At 44.0% G+C, this 24,007-nt stretch overlaps 1 protein-coding gene across 1 annotated transcript; it reads left to right on the plus strand.

The window, feature by feature from the left end:
- The first annotated feature begins 589 nt into the window (after positions 1-589).
- nfkb1 (nuclear factor of kappa light polypeptide gene enhancer in B-cells 1) lies at positions 590-23,546 on the plus strand. The gene is made up of 24 exons (XM_079744645.1): positions 590-887; positions 1,655-1,724; positions 1,892-1,967; positions 4,716-4,756; positions 5,184-5,282; positions 8,933-9,084; positions 9,290-9,453; positions 10,157-10,315; positions 10,706-10,810; positions 11,972-12,063; positions 14,688-14,826; positions 15,337-15,486; positions 15,894-16,001; positions 16,618-16,818; positions 17,636-17,777; positions 19,151-19,265; positions 19,413-19,614; positions 19,878-20,047; positions 20,181-20,283; positions 20,409-20,542; positions 21,443-21,512; positions 21,635-21,810; positions 22,398-22,524; positions 22,696-23,546. Exons 2-24 carry the CDS (start codon positions 1,686-1,688, stop codon positions 22,788-22,790), a joined length of 2,859 nt encoding a protein of 952 aa, XP_079600771.1. The 5' UTR covers positions 590-887; positions 1,655-1,685; the 3' UTR covers positions 22,791-23,546.
- Positions 23,547-24,007: the final 461 nt, after the last annotated feature.

Here is a 24,007-nt window from a genome sequence, read left to right on the forward strand (position 1 = left end):
TATATATATATATATATATATATATATACACACAGGATATATTATTAAAACAGAACTAAATGTGAAGATATATTGAAGTATAAAATGTAACAAATTAAATGTGTTTTATCAAAATAAACTTAAGAAATTAACTCTCCATCAGAGTGTTTTTATTGTGCTTTACCGAAAATGTGTGTGAATATACTTTGTGCTAAGCCAACAACTTCAATCATAAACATTTCTTAATCGTATTTGTATCTCTTTATTTATTTCATTGTCCTGTACCTTCTGCTTTGACACCCTTATTCCCTGTCTGGGATCAACTAATAATGTAGAGTGTTACATGTCTATTAAACATATTAGGGGGTGGTGACAGTATATTTAGAGCAGGGTTTCCTGCAGATCCATCCATCGTATCTTAGCTAACTCTGAAGACGACGAAACATGCAACAGGAGCGGGGTGGAAGTGCAGTTTAATGTGTAGTATGTGGAAGTGTGGAATGAGCGGTGAGTTGGATCCGAGTTTGGCCGGCAGGGGGAAGAGGTGAACGGGTCACAAAGTTACCCTTCAGTCGGTACGTCACTGGGAATTTCCAGTGGGGAAGTCAATTTCAAGCACAACCGTCCCGGGTTGCTGTCACCTGTTGTTCTTTGTTTCTCGTATCCAGAAAATCACTTACGTTATCAGTCCATGAAAATGGTGTACAAAGTATAATTGAGACGGCCTTCTAGCGCCATGTCGTGCTTTTGGGATTTAATCGTCTGTTGATCGACTTCGCTTAATCGATCCGTTACGAGCATGGCCACGGCGCAATGATGTGACCCGAGTGAACCACTGAAGCGGACTTGCGTTGCCGATTCATTCTGAACCGAGAGGTTCAGACACTGCCCGCAGCCAGTTGAAAAAGGTAACGTTGATAATGTATTATGTCTCGTTAGAAATGCAGAATAATACGCATAACAACTTGGCTCATAATGTGTTCCTCAACACTTCCTTATTAGCTGGCCCGTTAGCAGTGGTCGCTATTCAGCGACATTCGGGGACAACAGTCGCCTAGTTGAAAAACAATTCTATCTATGAATGATCATCCGAGATATATTTCACGATCCTGGGGCGTCGGTAAGTCGGTAGCGGTTGTGGCCGTCCGTCGCGCACACCCGGGATGTGGAGCTACTTTATTGACGGAGACGGTGCTAAACAATGCCATGTTTAGGGTCCGTCTGCAAATATATTGCTGTGCCGTCACTTTTTTGTGTTTACTATAGGCCTAGTAATACAATATTAAAACTGATCTTGATGACCTCTCATAACTAATTCAGTTATATTCTATGATGTGACGCTCATGTTGCACAGCCTTAGAAAAATGTTTTAAAGTGTGTTAAAACGAATTAGAATGCATATTATTTACTAGGTTATAAATAGTACTAAGTTTACCCTTACTCAAAGTCTTACTTGTACTACATTAATAGGTTATAATATATAGTATATGACTTTGCTTTTCAGGTTAGATTATTAGTAGACTAGTTGCTATGTTAGGCCTATACTAGTATTGTACACTAGGTTATAGCTATTACCATTGCTTATAGCCTTAGTAGAACTAGCAGACCCTTACTCATTTGGTTAAAATATTGACTATTACACTGTAACTTATACTAATAACTAATAATATTGCAGAAGGGCCTATCCCTGAGCTGTCCCTGACACCATGGCTGGAGACGACCTCTACCTGAACAACCATCATCAGGTAAAACCTCCTCAACCAAGCTTGGTTAGAAATATTTGAATGAAGGCTGAATGGAGCCAATCAGAAAGCTAATGGCTCTGTAGTGTAAAGGCTCCATCAAGTAGCTGAGTATAGGCAACTCAAAAGCTGTGTTTATAACAGTTTTTATTTGTGTGTTTGTTTTGCAGCTTTTTGACATGCCTGACTCCATGTGGGAGCTTTCTAACTACAACAACTTGCCTCAAAGCAACGCGTTGCGGACAGGTGAGAGTTTATCCACACTTTTTTGCGAATTTTGTTCAGTTATATATAAACATATGTTTCCTGCTCTGCAATATAAAATGCCTTTGTGCATCGTGATTCCAGACGTTTTTGAGAACTTTCTCATCGAGATGAGTGTGGTGATGAAATTCGAAGGAAAAGGGGTTTCTTGATGTTGCTATATTAGAAAACAGAGTAAGACTCATGTGGCTGTCATAGCTTTCCTTTACTCTCACTTCCCTGTTGAACGGCCTGCTGGGTAAGAAAAAAAAGGCTCCAATTAGTTTCACATCAGACTGATTGATTGGGATATGATCTCAGATTTCTGTGTTTTTTCTTGAGCTTGAATTGTTTGCTTATCTCTATTTTTACAACTCCCTTTCGGATCTGGCTCTTTTTCTACTCTTAATTCAAAGTATTTGGTTGTTTTGTAAAGGCCCCAGATTAATTGTAGATAATGTCTGTAAAGATATAAATGATCAATGATTATTGTTGAACTCACCCCCTCTTGATGCATTCCAAAATTGTGCAGTTGGCGATCAATTGACATCCATTTATTATAAAGAAGAGGTTAGCTGCTCCAATCGCTGTATTTTTGTCTTGTCCAACCAAGTTAAGGGCAAATTTTCTGCCCTGGCTAGGTAGTTTTCTCAACCATTCTTTCATCACAGAACGGAGGTCTGAGCACCAACCCTAACCCATTTTGATTCAGAAGGGAATTCTTAGGCTGCGTTCCTGTTCCAGTCATTATCATACACTCCTACACTTACCCTCACGACTTATTGAAATGTTGCTCTGCACTCAAAATTCAGAATTATACCGCCGCCTATTACGCAGTCACTATCTTCACACATATTACTAACTCAATGTCTCAGTCTCTAAGTTTGTTAGCATGCGCAATGGCGTGTGAACAAAGAATCAAAACTTTTAGATTTCTTAGATCGTGGGCACAATTGGAGGGAACGACCTAGCCAGGCCAGTTATCATGCGCCTAATTGTGTTGGACAAATCAAGATAAAGCTATTGGAGCTGATTTAATGGAGGCTGTCGAGTGCTAGCTATAGTATCAGCAAGAGCATTTCCATGGGGAATCAAATATTATGTATGGCAGAGCATGCCATTACACGCTGTATTACACTGCTACGGTTTAGGGATTCAACTGCTCGGGGATCAAAGCCAATGGCATATATTAATATCTCATAGGACCTGTTTTTTTTATTAATGAATTACAAAGCTTTTGTACAGTTTGCAGTATTTTCGGTTTTCGGTATTTTGTTCTTGTCTCTATATTTGTCTCCTTTTCCTTTTGGGAGTGCGGAGCTTCGTCACCAGTGTTGAAAAAGGTCAGCCCTAGTCTGCTAGAGTTAGGCTAGATGGAACAAAGATTTGTTTTGTAATTGTTTGACAGCGGCATCTCTTCTTCTTCTAGAGGGAAAGTGGTTACATTTGATGTCGACCGCACCCTGCCTTGCGCCCTACACTCAGAGAAGATTCTCTTTAACAGATCAATTTTTTTATTTTTTTTCCCTGCTATTTAACAGTTATATAGTCAATGTCATATTTTGACAGTGGCAGTTGGTTACCAGAAGCTCATGAAATGAAGGAGGAAAGATAGAGAGCATAGATGTTGATTACTCCCAGCTGGTCTGACTGTAAATAAATAAATGTTAAACCAGAAGCCGAGGCAAATTTTCTTATTATAGTGGTTTCTTTGTACAGTGACTCAAGATCTTTTACATTGAAAATGCATGTTTGTTGTTGTTCCTTTCCACAATAGAGAATCTTGGAACCGTAACATGCAATGCATTTCGAGTTTGCAAAAAGTATACATTTAGATTTTTGACGACTGTAGCCTGGGAAAACCTTGTTTGACCAATCTCAATCAATTAACTTTGTCATCCTTATCATGGTGGAAGTACTTCATATTTACAATTCTCAACGCATAGTACTCTCATTGCATAAATACATCCATATACATGTTATTATTGCTAAATTTGATTCTTTACTGATAGAACAACACATAATACTTATGCTGCTAATTATATTAATAATATTAACAATATTACAATAGGAGAGGGACCAGGGTCATGCTAACAAAATAAAGATGTATTCAATAGCAATGACACAGTAGACGATAAATCAATTCAGAAACAGGTTATATCTTAAGTCTTTCTAATGGATTAAACCATACTATATATATATATAGTTTTTGTGAACAGCCGAATAGTGCGCTACTACAATTGTGGGACGGCATTATATCCTTTCCTTATATAAAGGATGGTCCAGTGTGCACATTCCTAAGAGATAAGAAAGGCATTCCTGTGTCATAGGGGGTGTGGCTATCAAAAAGGGGCGGCACCTACTGGTCAAGCTAATTAATGGAACAACAACCTTGACTCAGGAGCAGAAAGGGCCTGTGAGTTTGAGAGGATAATCTATACAAGACCTTCAAATCATCTTCATTGATTGTCCTTTAAATGTTTTTAAATTGTGATTAATGCCTGTATAAAAGCACTTTGATTGGCCTTTGTATTTAAAGGGTGCTAAAGAAATAAATCTTCAGAGCAGGGCAGCTCATTTCGAAATCTCTGTATAACAATTCAGATTTTCTGGCCTATTTGAACTTTTAGTCAATATGTTTTCTCTACCAACAAACAAACTAACTAAATGAATTAAAAAAGTAGAGTGTTAGTGTTGTATTAGTCCCCCAGCTGTTTCTTATATCTTACCGAGATGCTTTTTGTTTTGTAGCTGATGGCCCCTTCCTCCAGATCATTGAACAGCCCAAGCAGGTAAAACTCAACTCAACTACTCCTAGAGCTCTCTTATTGGTCATTGGTGTTGCAAGGAAGGCAGGAATTTCAGGTTTACACCATAAAATAACCACACAATACTTTCTTTGAACCAGAAATGATTAATCAATCAACACATCACAACCTTATTACTTAACCTTACCACAATACTTCCTAAAACGCACCTGGTGCATAACTTCACAATACACGAACACGGTGGGAGAGGGACAGCAGTGCCTCTAATAGACCTACCCATCTACACACAGTACATGTTTGCATAAATAAATAAAACATAAAATCACTTTACCTGACTATTATGGAAATCGTAAACAGACCTATTGTTACCATTGTGCCGTGGTGTGTGCTATGGTTATCCGGTCATGTTGTTATATCTATAAAATGTTTGGTTATGTTTCCCTCTCTATAGAGGGGCTTCAGATTCCGCTACGGGTGTGAGGGGCCCTCACATGGAGGGCTGCCAGGGGCCACCAGTGAGAAGAACAGGAAGTCCTTCCCAGCCGTCAAGGTAACACTTCCTGCCAAAGCTGGCCCCCGATCTTCTGTCAGTTTATTTTCATACTTTCTTTTTGGTGTGGGTGGGGGCTATTGTGAAGTGGAACAGATGGCTAGTTGAAATGGTTCACTTATTTCATGGGGGCAGTTATGTGAGAAGTTATTATTGTCAGTCTGCTTTCTGTTCATATCTGTATGTGTGTGGTTTTGTCTGTGTGTGTGTGTGTGTGTGTGTGTGTGTGTGTGTGTGTCTGTGTGTGTGTGTGTGTCAGGATGTCGGGATGTTTATATCTGTTAGCTCTTTTTTACGTGCGAGTGTGTCGTATATGATTGTCAGCATTTTAATCTATGCCATTTTATCGCTGTTACAGAATTGAGACCGCAATTTTGAAAAAATCCTTTGTTTATTCAATGTCTGCGTCCGAGTGAGGGTTGAACTTCCATGACATTATGGCTACAGTGTGTGGGGCTTTTCATATACAACATCGCTCATTAGAACACTTAACACTCAACGACAGTACAAATAAAGTATCAAAGTTGGCTAGGGTCATAACCATGGGGACAACACGCCTCCCTCTTTCCTAATTCTTCTCTCTCTCTTTTTGTTAATCTCCTATTCAAATCAAAAACCAACTGATACACTGGGTTCACTGGCCCTTTAAGTTGGCTGGTGACTGGCAGGCCTGTGCGTTGCTGCATTCGATTATCTTGGGCCAGGAAGAGATTCATGCTGTGCTGCTGGTTCTTGGCCTGGCTGCCGAAAGGCCCCGCATGTTCGAACATGGCCAGCGGAGGCGGGAATTCCCCTAGATTCCAGGGAAGTTCGCCCTAGTCAGCCTATTTAGTTGGGGCTTGTGTGCTACAGAGCAAGGCCGCTGGTTGGAGTTTGCAAAAAGGAAGTAACTTAATTTGGCTTTGTATGCAAATGATGACATGACTATAACAGGAACTCTTTTTGTCTCCGTCTTTCTCTGTCTGTGTCTCTGTCTCAGTCTCTGTCTGTCTCTCTCTCTCTCTCAAGCTTGCTTTCCCTTGGTTCGAGAGGACTAGCTATTTTGTCGAAAATATCCTCCCTCTCTCTCTGTTTATTTTTTTTTCGGTTCACACTTTTTACACTCTCTTTATCTCTGTTGTTCTGTTTCTCCTGCTCCCAATCTCTCTTTGTCTCTCCTTAAATAATTATGTATGTAAGGGGGATGTTTGTTATTCTGGGAAAGCCTCTGCCCCCATCATTGACCAACACATTGTCACATAACAAAGACTGTAAATTCCTGTTCCAATTAAACTGCTTAAAATAACCAGAGCCCTACACCAAATCTGCCCTTAGATCCCCAAAAATGTGGACACAAAAGAGAAAAAAGGTGGAAAAAAGAAAATGAACATGTTAGATAACTCAAGTATTATGTTATTTCTGAAGCCAAACATGTACAGTAAGATGGACATGAAACAATCAATGGTTGACACGTACTGCGACCTCACCTCACAAAACAAAGACTTCTTTATAGCGCACACACAGACAGGCGTGCACACTGGATTTAATTCCCCCACCCCAGCACTGCTGTTGTACGTAGGGGAATTTCCGTCCACCCACATGTAATAACAAGCGAGCCAAGTCATGACATCAACAGGTAAGATGCTCAGATATAAGATAGACTGAATACAGAGCACATCCTGAGGGCGGAGGGGGGGAGTCAGGATGGTCTAGTGCAGTGTCTCACCACTTGTTTTAGCACCACTGAAGAAGATGTTTCCACTGGTGGACCCTGGGAACTGCCCAGTATAGCTCTAGCTTCTGTTTTGGGGGGGGGGGGGGGGGGGGGGGGGGGGGGCATTCTTTTGATCTTTCTTGCTTTCTTGGTCCCTTCTTTCAATCTTACTTTCATTGTTTATTTTTTGCTATCTTTTTCTATCGCTCTTTCCTTCTTTATTTGCTCTTTCATTAAATCTTTATTTCGCTCTCTTTTTCGCTCCTACTTTCTTTAGCTCTTTCGCTCCACCTTTAGTTAGCTCTTTCACTCATTCTTTCTTTAGCATTTTTGCTCCTTCTTTCTATAGCTCTTTCTTTAGTTGTTTCTTTCGGTTTTTCTTTCACTCACTCTTTCTTTATTTCGTTCTTTCTTTCACATGTTGTGGTGCGCTCCTCTTTCACCCTGAGCAGCTATCAGGATGTTTTACATGATTTTCTTTATCTGACCCAGCTAACGGAAACCCACACATGCTACAGTTTCCAAGAATAGGAATGTGAGTGGCCCCGTTTTGGTAGAACTGACCTGGAACAGGAAATGTTTCTACCTCTCAATTCGCAGTATCCATTGTTTGGTTAGTTTTTGGTGAAATCTCCACCAGACTTAACAGAACTCGAGCCGGAAACCAGAAACTGAAAGGGTGGAGTAAAGCCTTGTTTCCTGTTACGGTATGGAGATTCATAATGAAGAGAAAATCATTCACAGCAGTGGAGGACGTTTTTAGAAGGGGATTGTAAGTGAATTACTGTATTCATGCAGTGGCTAGTCTACCCCTGTTAATTTTAAGATTTTTACTACTACTTTTGGCCAAAAAAAGTAGTAGTCCTGCCTCGAGCCACATGATTGTTTGAAACAAAGAAAGTTAAACGCCCCATTTGTCCAGAGTTAAGCCTGTCTGCCATCAGACTTTAGATAATTAATAAAAAATATAATTTGTGAGATTAGTAACAATGTTACCATGTCAAAGACAGATTTGTATGACAGACCCCAAAATTGCTGTTTGGTAAACTGCAGTCATCTGACTTATGCATCATGGATGAAGATGGATAAACAAATCAGAACAACATGTTTGATTCCTTTCTTTGGAATCTTGGCAAACTTGAATATCAAGATAGACAAAGCACATTCAAATTCAACTGTAAAACATCCAATGCTGAAAACACTTCCTTCTACTATATAAAGTAAAGTGCTGGACTACTGGATGGTGTGTTGGCAACTCTCACCAGAAACCCGGCCATTTCTATTACGGAACTCTATTTTTGTTTCTAGCAAGCTTAACTGCAGTCTGTAGGATGCCTGCTATTTTGTCCACAAAGTGTTGCATCAGAGCTTCTTAACCTCACAAAAAGTGTGAGTGTGTGTCCTTGTATGTGCTTCCTTGTGCGTGCACGTGTTCGAGTGCCGACAGGCCATATTGCGTGTGACATTGTGAGTCATCTCAGGTGAGAGAAAGTGTTTAGTGAAACCACAGAACAGAGAACACTTACAAATAACTTTAATTCTGTTAAATTCCTATGGCCTAGCCTGCAGAATAAGAAACCATTTTTTTGCTTTTATTTTCATTGTAACCAAAAGGCTTACATTAATACGGAAATAATGCTTTCTTGAGAAACATTTGTTTGTGAATTAGCTCTAAACTGTCGCACCACAACTGCCCTCGATGGTTGAGTTATTAATTATCTTTCTCCATAAAGTACAAGCAAACAAATAACAAGTGTCTGTCTCATTAAATTCCAATGGAGGACCTGTTCTGATAGGTTGGAATGTTGTTCCCAACGACAAAAACAGTTTCTCCAGGTTTGTGTGTGTGTGCGTGTGTGCGTGCGTGCGTGCGTGCGTGCGTGCGTGCGTGCGTGTGTGCGTGCGTGTGTGAAATAATGTTGAATTTAAATCAACTATGAAAATGTGTGTGTTCTAGGTGTGTAACTACCAAGGCCCCGCCCGCGTGGTGGTACAGCTGGTGACGGCTAACTCCAGCCCGGCCCACCTCCACGCCCACAGCTTGGTGGGCAAACAGTGTGATAAGGGCATCTGTATAGCAGACCTCGCCCCCAAAGACTCTACCATCAGGTACGCACGCTAGCCCACACACACACACACACACACACACACACACACACCCCTAGACACACTCATCCTCATTAGACTCAATACCACAATGCCCTCACAAAGACTCACTCCATTACTAATGTATCTCCTTGTGTGTGTGTGTGTGTGTGTGTGTGTGTGTGTGTGCGTGTGTCTGTGTGTGTGTGTGTGTGTGTGTGTGCGATAGCTTCCCTAACCTGGGCATCCTCCATGTGACCAAGAAGAATGTGCACAAGACCCTGGAGGAGCGGATGACGGAGGCCCTGAGGATGGGCTACAACAGCGGCGTGTCCATCCACCCCGAGATAGACGTCATGCAGGGGGAGGTCCGCTCCCCCCGGGAGCTTACGGGTACGTCTGACCGCTGGCCAATCCGCCTGTCTGCCCGTCTGAACGCCCGCCTGTCTGTCAGCCTGTTTGAATGTAGGCAGGGCCTGTCTAAACCTACTCCACTGATAAGTCTCTCTCACTCTCTCACTCACTCTCTGACTCACTCACTCTCTCTCACTCTCTGACTCTGACTCACTGCCTCTCTCACTCACTCTCTGACTCTGACTCACTCACTCTCTCACTCAATCACTCTCTCAATCACTCTCAGACTCACTCACTCTCTCACTCACTCACTCTCTGACTCTGACTCACTCACTCTCTGACTCTGACTCACTCACTCACTCTCTCACTCACTCTCTGACTCTGACTCACTGCCTCTCTCACTCACTCTCACTCACTCTCTGACTCACTCACTCTCTCACTCACTCTCTGACTCACTCACTCTCTGACTCTGACTCACTCACTCTCTCACTCACTCTCTGACTCACTCACTCTCTGACTCTGACTCACTCACTCTCTCACTCTGACTCACTGCCTCTCTCACTCACTCTCTCACTCACTCTCTCACTCACTCACTCTCTCACTCACTCTCTGACTCACTGCCTCTCTCACTCACTCTCTGACTCTGACTCACTCTCTCTCACTCCCTCCCTCACAGTTTCTTTATTGACCCAGGAAGATAAGCATTGGCCCTGCTGACATCGTCTTACTGTTCCCTCTCCAGAGCACCAGCGCAGTCTGATCAGCAGCGCTGCGTCCCACCAGTCTAAGGACATGGACCTGAGCGTGGTGCGCCTCATGTTCACCGCCTTCCTCCCTAACAGCGACGGAGGGTTCTCCCGCCGGCTGGAGCCCGTGGTGTCGGACCCCATCTACGACAGCAGTCAGTACCAACACGTCAATCTCAAACTCGGCAATCACTATTTTTTTTTTTTTTAAGCTTTGTTTGAGAAAAAAAAGGTACCTCATTCATGTGTATGTTGGTATGTTGTGTATTTGTCATTGGAACTACCTTCAGACCAACCATTAAGTGACCAAACCACTGGGCATAGCCCAATTAGAAACCAACCAATCACAGCATCTGTATGTGCAGCTGCTCAAACTGTTTGCCTGGCGTACATACATTATAATGTTGGGAGAAAGAAAAGTATAAAGGAGTGAAGAAATCAATGAATCAATGGGAAATGCACCCTCCCCGTCTTGCTTCACCTGTACACCGACCCTCTCATCGTGACGATGGATTCCACCATGTATTTTTCCCCTCTCCAATCAGAGGCCCCAAATGCGTCCAACCTGAAGATCGTGCGGATGGACCGGACGGCGGGCTGCGTGACCGGAGGGGAGGAGGTCTATCTGCTCTGTGACAAGGTCCAGAAAGGTGTGCTCCACTTTATCCACACCGCTACCAGTCCTCACATCCATTCCTGCTTCCTGTTTTTTTTCAATGTTATTATTGACATGAGTAAATGGATACCTTATGCTTATATGACCACAGCAACAGTTGTTAGGATTTAACAGGTAACCATTGAGTATGATAGGTAAGTAGCATCTATATGCTAATAAACCGGTTGTCACAGCCAACATACTCTTAACTGCCATGGACCTCAAGCAGATCTGTGATCTAACAGACATGAAACTACCCTTCCCATGAGCCTTTGCCTCTCGCCACAGAGGTATATTGAGGCTCTCAGCTGGCGTTGGACATGAAACTACCCTTCCCATGAGCCTTTGCCTCTCGCCACAGAGGTATATTGAGGCTCTCAGCTGGCGTTGGACATGAAACTACCCTTCCCATGAGCCTTTGCCTCTCGCCACAGAGGTATATTGCGGCTCTCAGCTGGCGTTGGACATGAAACTACCCTTCCCATGAGCCTTTGCCTCTCGTCACAGAGATATATTGAGGCTCCCTGCTGGCAGTTGTAGCGAATAGGGAAGTGAGAGAGGGTGTGGAAACAGGGGGTTTACTAAAATATCTGTCATATTTAGCAATATCTAATGGTAATGTTTTGGAGGTAAAAGTTGTTTATTGTTATCTCTTTGGTAGTAGAGATAACATCTAGCTATTTGCTCTTCCAATAGTGGACATTAGGGTGAGTGCTATTTGTGTGCTGAAAGAAATACTCAATACACTCTTATGGAATTCCTTATACACTGTACACTGTGTATGTTGATCAAAATAATGACACACCGCAAAAGAAAATGAAGAGACTGAGAGTTTTCTAGCCTTTACTTATTAGCTCATTGTGTATGACGCAGAAGGTCCTTCCTTTCATCTCATCTCTCAGGGAAATCCCTGCTGTTTGTCATCTTATGCATGACAAACATCTTTACCATGTTGGATTCCCCTATTGACTCCCCTATTGTACGATAAAGTGTATTTATCTATTTATATAAAAACATCCTTAAGCAAGTTGCCTTTACCTGCCCATTAATAACATGTATCTGGATGAAGTTATCCAAAGTCACTTAGGAGCAAACTGTCTGCGAGATGACTTAATTACTGTTTGTGTGTGCGTGAATTGTGTGTCTGTTTGTGCAGATGACATCCTGGTCCGGTTCTATGAAGAGGATGACAACGGGATGACCTGGGAGGCGATGGGAGATTTTTCCCCGACGGATGTTCACAGACAGGTACCACACACACACCAACACACACACACAAAAACAAACACACCAACACACACCAACCCTCACGCACAACCAAAAACACACACACACACACACACACACACACACACACACACACACACACACACACACACACACACACACACACGTACGTACATACACATATACACACAATAATAAATATATACCTACACACATTCACAGACGCACACAACCCCAAACACAACAAAAAAAACAACATTATACTCACACACGTTCAAAAGCACATACACACATACACACATTCATACATACATGCATGCATGCATACAAACATACATACATAGATACATACAGAATCAGAATGTCTTTATTTTCATTGCATAAAGTGCAACGAAATTGGGGTAGAGACTCTCAAAATAAGTGCTTTTTAAAAGAAAAGATTTTTTTAAAACAAAAACAAAATGAGAAAACCGGTATGTACATACATACATACATACATACATACATACATACACACACAGAATCTCAAACGCAAACACGTACACAAAAACACTGACCTATACTCATCACTAGTACTTCTGCGGTGGTGATAAGTAGTATTGTGTATCATATTCTGAGAATCTTATCGTATAACTTTTTTGTGGTCATAGAGGTTAGTGATGGATTTAATGATTATTTTCCTTGATTCATTTCGCGTCGGTCAGTTCGCCAAGAAGAATCGTTCAGAATCGTTTGTTCGTTTGCTCGTTCAGTCGAGTTTCCGGTAGCGGTGAATTGAATCATGGAATGAGTCAGTCAGACTAAGCTCCTCCCTCGTTCTCATTCTAAAATGATCTTGGAAGTCGGTCATCAATCAACACAACATTACAACTTTAATCAAACGCAGCAGGATGGGGGGGTGTAGTTGATTATTGGATGTTTAACATATCAGCAAGATAATAGACTTGATTTAGTAATGATGGTGGGGGTCCCGGTGGAGAACGAACCATGAAAGAACGAGACAGATTGACGAGACATTCAAATATTTCATTCATCTGGCATGACACAGAAAATACAAAGACAGCATGCATTTACCATTTCACTGATATTGAATCGTATTATCGCATGCTCGCTCACTAAGGGCCCTATTTTAAAGGTCTGAAACGCAAAGCGCAAGTAGCTTTGTGGGCGGTTCTATGGCGATGTTGCTATTTTACCGGCGCATAAATTACTCTTGCGCCCGGCGAAAATCTAAAAAGGGATGGTCTGAAGTAGCCTAATTACCCGTAGGTGTGGTTTGGGCGTAACGTGCAATAAACCAATGAGGTTGCCATCTCCCATCCACTTTAAGAGTCATGAGCGCATTTGAATCTGACGAGTTGATATTTTGACAGCGCGTTTGCAATCTCCGATGAGACAGATGCATGACTACATGAATTTCAAACTTCAAATGGCTCAGTTTATGGCCAAATAATAGGCCTAATTCACACATGGAATAGCGTTTTCTTCCACAACTTCAGAAACACTGAGTCCTCAAATAAATTTCGGCACACATATGATATGCGGTAACTGTGGTTCTATTTAATGATATACACAATACATTAACAAACATAGTTTCTTACCAGTATTGTATGCATTATCGTTATCAACTTGTTTCCTAATATGCATGTGTCCCCCCGTTAATATACATTGCCATGGACTGTATTATGCATTACATGTTTAGTTTGCGTGTGTTTAAACAGATGGACGCACACAGGCGCGCCCGCTTTCATTAATTCTTTTACACATACACACACGCGCCCGCTTTCATTAATTCTTTTACACATACACACACGCGCCCCCGCATTCATTCATTCTTTTTAACAGTCACTCGCGGTACAACAATGTTTTCTCACGATCAAATACTCATCAATCCTAAAAGTGATGGGCTTGTACACAATGTCTATGTCAAGAAAATATGTGTTTGCTGTAGGGTGTTTGCAGATGCATTGATTTAAAAGTACAACTTATTACCGCTGTATCAGCTGTTCTTTCCCAAATAATTGTTGCACAAGCAACATTATGCATGCGCCCTTAAAATAGCATCTGAACAACGCTCCACTGACTTTAAACCAGGTATTTCCTGGTTTGTGGTGCAATTGTTTTCTGAAACTGTAAATAGCACCAGGGAACGTTTGCACCAGAACACGCCTCCTCCTTTCGCCGAACCGCCCCTTGGGGCACAAGATCATTCCCTATTATACAGGCGCGTGGCGGTGGAGGGAAAAGAACGCTCTGCGCCAGTTGCAAACTAGCAACGACACATGCGTCAGTGTAGAAAGTCAATTGCGCTGGATGCAAGATAGGGCCCTAAGCCTCTTCACTACTCACAGTCAGTGAACGAAGAGCGAGTCAGCGAATAGTGGGTCTGGGAGGAGTCGAGTCTGAGTACGAACAAGAGGAACGAGAGAGAAGAATCAATTCGGTTCGTTCTTGTTAAAGATTTGTTAATTCGAACTGATTCGGTCGCGAACGACCCATCAATAATAGAGGTAGTATTCATCCGCATCTCAGACCCTATTGGAATTACACAATATACCAACGATAAGGTATATGAGTTGACAATCGCTGATATAGCCCTGTAGACACCACACTCTAACTCCAGACTTGCCTTATTCGTCCATCAGTTTGCTATCGTGTTCAAAACACCGAAGTACAGAGACCTGAATCTCCAGAAGTCAACCTCCGTCTTCGTCCAGCTTAAGAGGAAGTCGGACAACGAGACCAGTGAGCCCAAGCCCTTCACATACTACCCTCTGATCACAGGTAAATATACCACACCTGGTCACTATCACACCTGGAGCCCCTGGCCTGATCGTATCGCTTTATATCAACTGATCGCAGGTCAAGTTGTCACATAAGTTAGACGTGTGCAAACATTTTTAAAGTGTCTTTTTTTGTGTTGACATCCTGTGTGAGATGTTTCTTCACACCTTTGCTTTCTTGAGTAATTTAGAACTAACTCAGGGATAAAGTAGTCCAACATTACCCCCTGTAGGGTATATGAAGTACTACAACAACACTGGCAATAATGCTGCCGTACATGTAATGGCTTCCTTCCTGTAAAGTACATGTCTTACAGGCAGTGCTATGAACAACGATACAACTAAACAGCCTTAGAACTGGCCAGCATCTTGAGTACTCCATGAATGTATCTCCTACCCATGTTGGATTAAATGGTTATCATCTTATTTTGTATTATGGCACATTCCATTTGATTGTGTGTGCGTGTGTGTGTGTGCATGTCTGTGTCTGTGCGTGTCTGCGTGCGTGCAGACAAGGAAGAAGTGCAGAGGAAGAGACAAAAGACGTTGCCCAACTTCGGGGACTTCAATGGAGCAGGAGGAGGCGGAGGAGGAGGACTAGGAGGAGGCGGGGGAGGGGGCGGGCATTACCGGGGAGTGGGCGGGCCTTCTGGAGGAGGAGGTATATCTGACTGGCTGTTTTCATTCTTCTATTTTATATATTGCATATTTATTTTTATTATAAAGATTAACAACACTAGCGGTATACACTTGATAGAATATCTAGAGAATAGTTACGACAAATACAGACCTTTTATTTTAAAAGCCATCATCATGCTTGACGTGAACGTGTCAGGTGTTCTGACTGGCTGTTTAAGCTGCCAGTTAACGTGTCAGGCATTCTGACTGGCTGTTTAAGCTGCCAGTTAACGTGTCAGGCGTTCCGACTGGCTGTTTAAGCTGCCAGTTAACGTGTCAGGCGTTCCGACTGGCTGTTTAAGCTGCCAGTTAACGTGTCAGGCGTTCCGACTGGCTGTTTAAGGAGCCAGCCAACGTTTCAGGTGTTCTGATTGGCTGTCTGTGCTGCAGGTTACTACCAGGGTTTCTCCTCCTATGACCACGGAGGAGGAGGAGGTGGGGGAGGAGGATACAGCAGCGGTTACTCTGCTGCTCTGGGCCCAGTGCCCGTAAAGCAAGGTGAGAACAGAGCCGGTGTGAGGGGGTTGCAGCAGTGATTGACAGGGTCATCACCGGTTAGCCAGTCAAACAGTGTGTCGCTCAGCTGGCGTTTAAACCCTAGCAATCAATCTCTGTTGAAATCGCAGTGCGGTTATTACGGGGAGTCCTTCCTTAGCTTCAGGGTATTAGCATCTGACTTCTGGAGTAGCTTGTGGCTCAACCCGCTGGTGTGCTCACATGTAGGCAATACTGTGTTATTGACCACAGGTTTGATTCCCACCCGTGGTCCTATGCGACCACGTCACTCCGTCTCTCTTTCAACCCACTGTACGGTTCATAAAGGCCCTACGAAATACAATTTGAATCTGAAAAAGCATCATATAATATATTGGGTTTATTGCACATTTATGATAGTGTAGACAGACGGGAAAGCCTTTTCAAAGAGATTTAAGATGGCTGGTATATAACCACAGAATCTGTGGTTGCAGGGGGGGATTTAAGATCAATGATGTGACCAAAAGGATGTGTGGTTGATAGTCATCATAGTTAAATCATCTAACCTGGATCGCCACAAGGTATATTGTCTTAAGCCACCTGCATCTGAGCCTTGTGATTATGCGCTGTCTTCAACCAGAAGCCTCCTGGCGAGCTGCAGTGGAGGATTGCAGCGGCAGTGTCAGCGAGTCGGGGCACCAGACCGGGGAAGACCCAGCTCCCGGGGCCGTGACGCGCTCCCCAGCCCAGCCAAGGGACCCGCGGGTCGGGGAGACAGAGGAGTTGTGTCGGCCGCCCCCTGCATCGCAAGCCGAAGACAGAATAGAGGAAGCATCCCTAGGTACCAAGAGTTCTGTTACTGCACTGGTTATAGGCACTGTGTTATGAGACACGGTGGACGACCGCCATGCGACAATATAGTGTAGGGGTTAGGGTGTTTGGCTTACAGCAGGAAGGATCTGAACCTCTGGTTAATGATGTTTAATGTTTGACCTGTTTAACCTATGTTTAATGAGGGATATTCTAAAATATCCCACATCAAAAGTCGCTTGTTTTAATTTGAACGTTGTTCTAGTGGATTAGGAATGAATAACCTAATAAATGTGTACAGCTTTTCTAGATTCAATTACATTTGTACTATCTGCTCTTATTATGACACTAAATACTGTGCTTTTGTGTGGCGTGTGTTTGCATCTGTGTGTTCCGTGTGTACGTCCTGTATGTCTTGTTTAATGTGAATGTGTTCTTGTATATACGTGTGTATGGATACATGTGTCTGTGTATCTGCATGTGTGTGCTTCTGTGTGGATACGTGTGTGTGTGTGTGCGTGTGTGTGTGTGTGTGTGTGTTTGTGTTTGCATACCTGTGTTTGTGTGTGTGCTTCTGCGTGGATTTTTTTGTGTGTGGATACTTGTGTGTGTTTGTTTGTGTGTGCTTCTGCGTGGATATTTGTGTGTGTGTGTGTGTTTGTGTGTGTGTGCGTGCGTGTGCTTCTGTGTGGATATTTGTGTGTGTGTGTTTGTGTGTGTGTCTGCGTGGATACGTGTTTGTGTGTGTGTGCTTGTGTGTGGATACGTGTGTGTGTGTGTGCTTGTGTGTGTGTGTGCTTGTGCGTGGATACGTGCGTGTGTCTGTGTGTGTGTGTGCGCTGCATCAGTGTGTGAGGTGGATGTGTCTCTATTGGCCTCAGCGAGCCGTCAGGTGCAGGCTCTGTACCAGTACGCTCTAACTGGGGACCCGGCCTACCTGCTGGCCCCTCAGCGACCTCTACTGACCACCCAGGACCAGGACGGAGACACGTCAGTACACACACACACACACACACAGGACATAACGAATAGCAGATGCAAACCAATGGAATAACTTGTCAGCAGTAAATGACTCAGCACAAAATGTTGCACACAAACAAGCACTCTTACATCAGTACAGATTGCAGCGTGTTTTCCAAATCGGGTGACTGCCAATACCAAGAAGTATTTTGCAACCTGCTCGGCCTTCGTCTTTGACATGCCCATCGTCTGGAGGCCTCTCACTGACTCACCTATGAACAGCAAAAATACAAATCGGTAGCTTGCCCCTTTAGCCTAGGTGTGTTATGCCGTGGACTAAGTGTTCATAGTTCACAGCTTTATCCAGGAGGGCTTCCTCCTGGCTATAATCAATGGTGATTATGGTGATGGTGATCAGCCTTCCTCTGAAGCAGAGACCTCTCGGGGGTCCTTATCAACCCTGATCACGTCCGGGAAGTTGGCAGCAATGTTAGAGCACACATCCCTTTCCATATCACAGAGGTTGAAGCATGGTTTGGCACACAAATGATTTGACATTGTATAAAAGGCTGAGTGATGGCTTTCGTGTCCTCGGTTATTATGGCTGCTATTCTGTAATGCCGGGTGATGTAGAGGCCTTTATAAACCTCAGTTGTTGCAGTTGACACACACACAAAGACACACAGAAAGACAAACACACTAGAACCAGACAATATATATACATGCAAATAATTAAACATGCATAATGATGAGCAGTAAAATGCAGACATGTATATGGGTAAACTCACTGATATCTACACTCTAAACATGGGTGTCTAAAGTGTACATTTTGGGCCGGTTGCTGTGTGTGGCAGAGGCACAGTCAGACTTGCTGACTCACTTAAAAGCATGTTGCAATGGCCTGTTCATGTTGTGAATACATTTAAATGTCACAGGGGCAGGGGGGCTGGTAGGGGGGCTTGATACCCCAATGTCCGCCGCCTAGGGGTCCCAACCCCTCCCTGTTCCTTGAGGTCGCAGTGCTTATGATTGAGCCCCTCCCAGTTGGTAGGCAAGAGACTTTCACAAATTAATCGGCTCCGTTTTCTGTGCAACGGTGTGACACGAGTGGGTTTGGGAGTGTCCATAGTAAGATTCTTGTTAACAAAGAGAGCGGTCATGTAGAATATATCAGTTATTTGAGGGGATGTTTTTCGGAAATCTCTTTATCGATCAGTATTGACTACAGATATTTCCAGGTAATTAAAAAAACTACAAGCTAGATGAATTGTCTAGTTGACATAAAGTTGACACACTTTAATGATATGTTTCAAAATTCACTATAAATTACTTTAGTTTAAAGCATCTGCTAAAGTGAGTAAATGGTAATTAGGATGTTGTTGTATGGCTGGTTTGACATCCAGGGGTCTACACCTGGGGGTGATCCACAGCCAGGGGGAGGTGGTGAGAAGTCTGGCCCAAGTTCTGTCCTCCCTGCCTGGGGAGGACATCCTCAACAAGAGGAACCACCTCTACCAGGTAACAGGAAACTACCCTACCTCCATCGACTCACTAAAGTACATATAGTATACCTGTACGATACTATACTATACTGCTCCCATTTAACTATTCTTCTTCTCTAGTAAATTCATCAAATGCCCTTCCCCACACCCCAATGTATCCCAGACTCCTCTGCACCTGGCCGTCATCACCCAGCAGAAGGAGGCGATCGAGGCTTTGCTATTGGCCGGTGCCGACGCCACTCTGACGGATCGCCACGGCAACACGCCCCTGCACCTGGCGTCCCAGCAAGTGGGTGGGGCCATGGTGGCCACTCTGCTCAGACACACCCAGGTGGCCGAGCTGGTGGATTTGTCTAACATTGCAGGTAGGGGCACAAACACACACACACATGCACAGGCACACCTTCACACACAAGTTCAGGAATGTGTCTCACATTGATCCAAATGATAAGCATTTTGCCCTATTTCAATCTGGGATAAATAAAGTAGGTCTTACCTCGTCTGATAGTCTCTGTATGCTGAACACTTTAAAACTCAAAACTGTCACAGAGCTATATCATCAAATGTTGACTTTTTCGTTGCCACCATCCAATGTGTGCGGGTGTGTGTTTGTTTTCATTGCGATCAGGGCTGTGCGCCCTCCACCTGGCGGTGTTGGGCAACAGCCTATCAGCGGTGAGGGATCTGCTGGGGGGCGGGGCTAGCGTGGAGACGGCCGAGAGGAGCTCTGGAAGGACGGCCCTCCACCTGGCCACAGAGCTGGACAACGTCTCCCTGGCCGGCTGCCTGCTGCTGGAGGTAAACACCAGCCGCACTCAGCACCACCAGTACCACTGCCCACTACAGAAGCAGAATCAGAACCGATTCCCCCTGGTCACAGCCACTGACCGCAGCGCCTGAGCTCACCTAACAGTTGCCTTGCTCCCCTCAGGGCAACGCTGACGTTAACGCCTGCACCTACAACGGCTCCTCCCCTCTGCACATAGCGGTGGGCCGGGGCTCTGTGAAACTCACAGCTCTCCTCATGGCCGCAGGTAGGCAAAGCTCCGCCCCCTCTCCTCTAGACGGCACACCTGATTGGCTGCCACAAACAGGTGATTCTTATTTATGTGTGTGTGTGTGTGTGTGTGTGTGTGTGTGTGTGTGTGTGTGTGTGCAGGTGCGGACCCTCACAAGGAGAACTTTGAGCCTCTGTACTACCGGGACGAAGACTGCTGTGAGGGTGAGGAAGAGGAGGAGGACGAAGGCTACATCCCAGGGACTACCCCGCTCAGCATGGCTGCCATGCCGCAGGTAAGGGTTGGGGGTCTCCATCACAGCACAATGCCCTGCACACTAATCTGTCCACACATACACACACACACACACACACACACAGATTCAGGTTCCATGTAGTTCAGTGTAATCATAATAATCGTAGCATAAGAAGAGTGTGTTTGTGTGTGGGGGACATGACGCCTCAGCCACTACCAGTGTGTAGCGCCCACATGGGTGAGGCACGGTAACTAGGAGGGACCACCATACACTGGCTGTCCCAGTAGAGAGGTGAAGAATGAAACCCCTGGTCTCTAACTTCAATTAGAGACCAGGGGATAATTAGGGGTTCATGTTGGCGCAAACGATAGTTTGGGAATCGGGCAACAGGCTTAGCAGCCCTACTCTAAAGGTCCTTTTACATCGGACGCGGATAATAAACAATGCTAAAAAGCTAAATTGTCAGGTCAAACTATATTAACATCAGCAGCAATGTGAATATGCAGCATTTTCCAATGATAATCTGATTAAATGTTCAACCTAAAGAGCTTAGTGAAGACGAGCTTATGCTCTATCCTTCCACCAAAATATCCTATTTCAATTATTGAGTATCACTTTATAATCCAAACGTAACATATTGCAGCACATGGCTGTTCCAAATGAGGGGGATTATAATAAGTTGCTGGGTATTCTTCTTGATATGCCATGTTTTGGAGACATCCTTTCTTAGGTTGTGTCCCTGTTCAATAACAAAACAATAGGATATCACTCTTTAGTAGATACAAATATATTCCTATAAAGTCTCATCCTAACGACAGGAGGGTTCAGAATGAACTTGGAAAATGTTTAGACATAGTTGACAGAGTGGTTCTGTTTGTATGAATATGCATTGAGTGTACCTGTGTGTGTGTGTGTGTGTGTGTGTGTGTGTCTTTACAGGTACTAGAGCTGCTGAATGGTAAGGAGTACAGGCCAGAACCAGTCTGCCGGACCCCTCTGACCCCGCAAGGTTAGTCCTGCAGCTGTATCCTGGATAGTAATAACGGGTGTCTGTCTAGGTTCTGTCAGATCTATGTGTTTGTTGTTAATGTGTATGAATGTGTGTGTGTGTGTGTGTGTGTGTGTGTGTAGGGGACCTGTCTACCCTGGCCGTGGACACTAAGCGCGCGCTGTGCGCTGCGCTGGAAGGCGGGGCCGGGGGTGCCGGCGGCTGGGAGAAGCTGGCCCCCACCCTGGGTCTCGGCCTGCTGGTCAACGCCTTCAGGCTCAGCCCCCGTCCCGCACACACCCTGCTGGACAGCTACGAGGTGCACACACACACACGCACGCACGCACGCACACACACGCACACACCAAGGAACACACGCACAAACACCAATGCACACGCACACACACGCATACACCAAGGAACACACGCACAAACACCAATGCACACACACACACACAAACACACCAAGGCGCACACACCAAGGCGCATACGCACACACCGAGGCGCACACAGACACACACCAAGACGCACACACCAAGGCGCACACACACACCAAGGCACACACACACACCAAGGCACACACACACACACCAAGGCGTACACACACACACACACACACACACAAAGGCACACACACACACACCAAGGGACACACACACACACCAAGGCACACACACACACACAAGGCAATACGCACATATTAGGTGGCACAGACAGAGAGAGAGAGACACGGAAACACACACACACACACTGACATGCAAACACATCTGCTCACTGATATACACAGAACCTGACTGACTAGAGCTTCTACATTAAGGTTTAAACTCTACAGTATTCCTGAATGAAAAGCAATAACCTCTGTTTAATTACCTCCACCACCACGTGTTTCTATGTTCTTGCTTTTAGGTTTCGGGTGGGACGATCAAGGACCTGGCGGCAGCGCTGCAATTGGTTGAAAACCGCGTTGTGCTGGGCATCCTAGAGGGGGCGCTGTTGGAGCTAGAGGGTTCCGGAGAGGCTGTCGAAGAGCCGGGTGAGGCGCGCTGCCGTCACGTGGTTATGAAACTCTTACCGCTGGTCGCTATGCTAGCATTGTTCCAACCTTTGCATAACAATTTCATCTGCGAAAGACACACGGTCATCAGAAAATGGCTCAAAGAATCAACAACATTTTTCCTTCTTCCCTTTTCTCTCCCCTCTGCAGCCGAAAACGCTCAGGTCCCCCTCGTCGATCTCAAGCTAGAAACTCAGAATGACAGTGGGGTGTGTGACAGTGGGGTCGAGCTCTCCACTCTCTGACTCCCTGATTGGCCGATCTCCCTTCCCCCTACCAATCACTCCACTGACTGTGTGGTCATTTTTTTTAACATTTTTGACATACAGCCTTTCGTTGGTGGGAAGCATGGACAACCTGCCTACTTGCCTGTCTGTTTTCTGGACTTATTGGAGGAGGTGGTAGATTGTGTGAAAATGAAAATGCAAAACTTTTGCATGAACATTTCATAAAGTCGAAGCACAAAAAAACGATTGTGAACTGGATGCATTTACATGTATACCAAAACAGACTGTTGTAAGGATATATATGAAATATTTTGTATTTTTAAGGTTTTAAACCTCAATGAGACGTCATTGACAATGAATTAAAGCCGACAAAATATCAAATATCGGCTGCATTTGAATCCCACGCTGCATTTAAGTTTTAATTAAAATCCAAATCCCCTCATGGAATGGAGAAAGATAGTTTTACTGGCGAGCATGTTTCCTTGGGGTCTGTGATGTATGGAACACCTTTTCCAGTCCACGGATGAACAGGGAACATGGCCGAACATGGAACAATCACCAAATCACCAACTCTTTCAACACTTTCAACCTCTTGGAACAGTGAGACGACTTGAATGAACTCAACTTTAATTGCCTTTCGGTTTGGAGAATGCAGTCGCCGTGGTAACCTGTCTTTTTTGATATGATTTTGTGCGGAGCTGTCATGGAATACTGTCATTGTAAAACCTTTTGTCATTTATTTCGCAAATTAAAAATAACCGATGTAATTTTTAATTGGATTGTTCTTGTTGCCATGTTTTATTGATTTGATTCATATCGATTCCCATAAGTTTAAAATGCATGAGTCAGCTCAGCTACACATCTCCCAACACATTTACCATTTATATTCTGTAGTAGTAGAACTTAAAGGTCAAGTAGTGTATATACCCTACCCGACGAAACTCAACACCGTGACGATCTCTTGACTTCACTGCCCTCCCCCAACCCCTCATCAGACTATGGGGTGCAGTTTTTTAACTTTTACTGCACAGAAACATGCTTCTCTTGTTTCTGATTTAGCGTGTGCTTTGCCGAAATTTTCACAGATTTAGCCACTAAACAACCCTCCAAAATGCAAAGCATTTTCGTGTCACTTTGTCACATATATAAAATCTGAATTATATGTTCAATCGAAATCTACATTTTGTATCTAAATCTCATTCGTATATCTGAAGCTAAATCTTAAATCTACATCT

This window comes from Pollachius pollachius, assembly GCF_949987615.1.
Source record: "Pollachius pollachius genome assembly, chromosome: 10".
NCBI classification, from domain to species: Eukaryota; Metazoa; Chordata; class Actinopteri; order Gadiformes; family Gadidae; genus Pollachius; species Pollachius pollachius.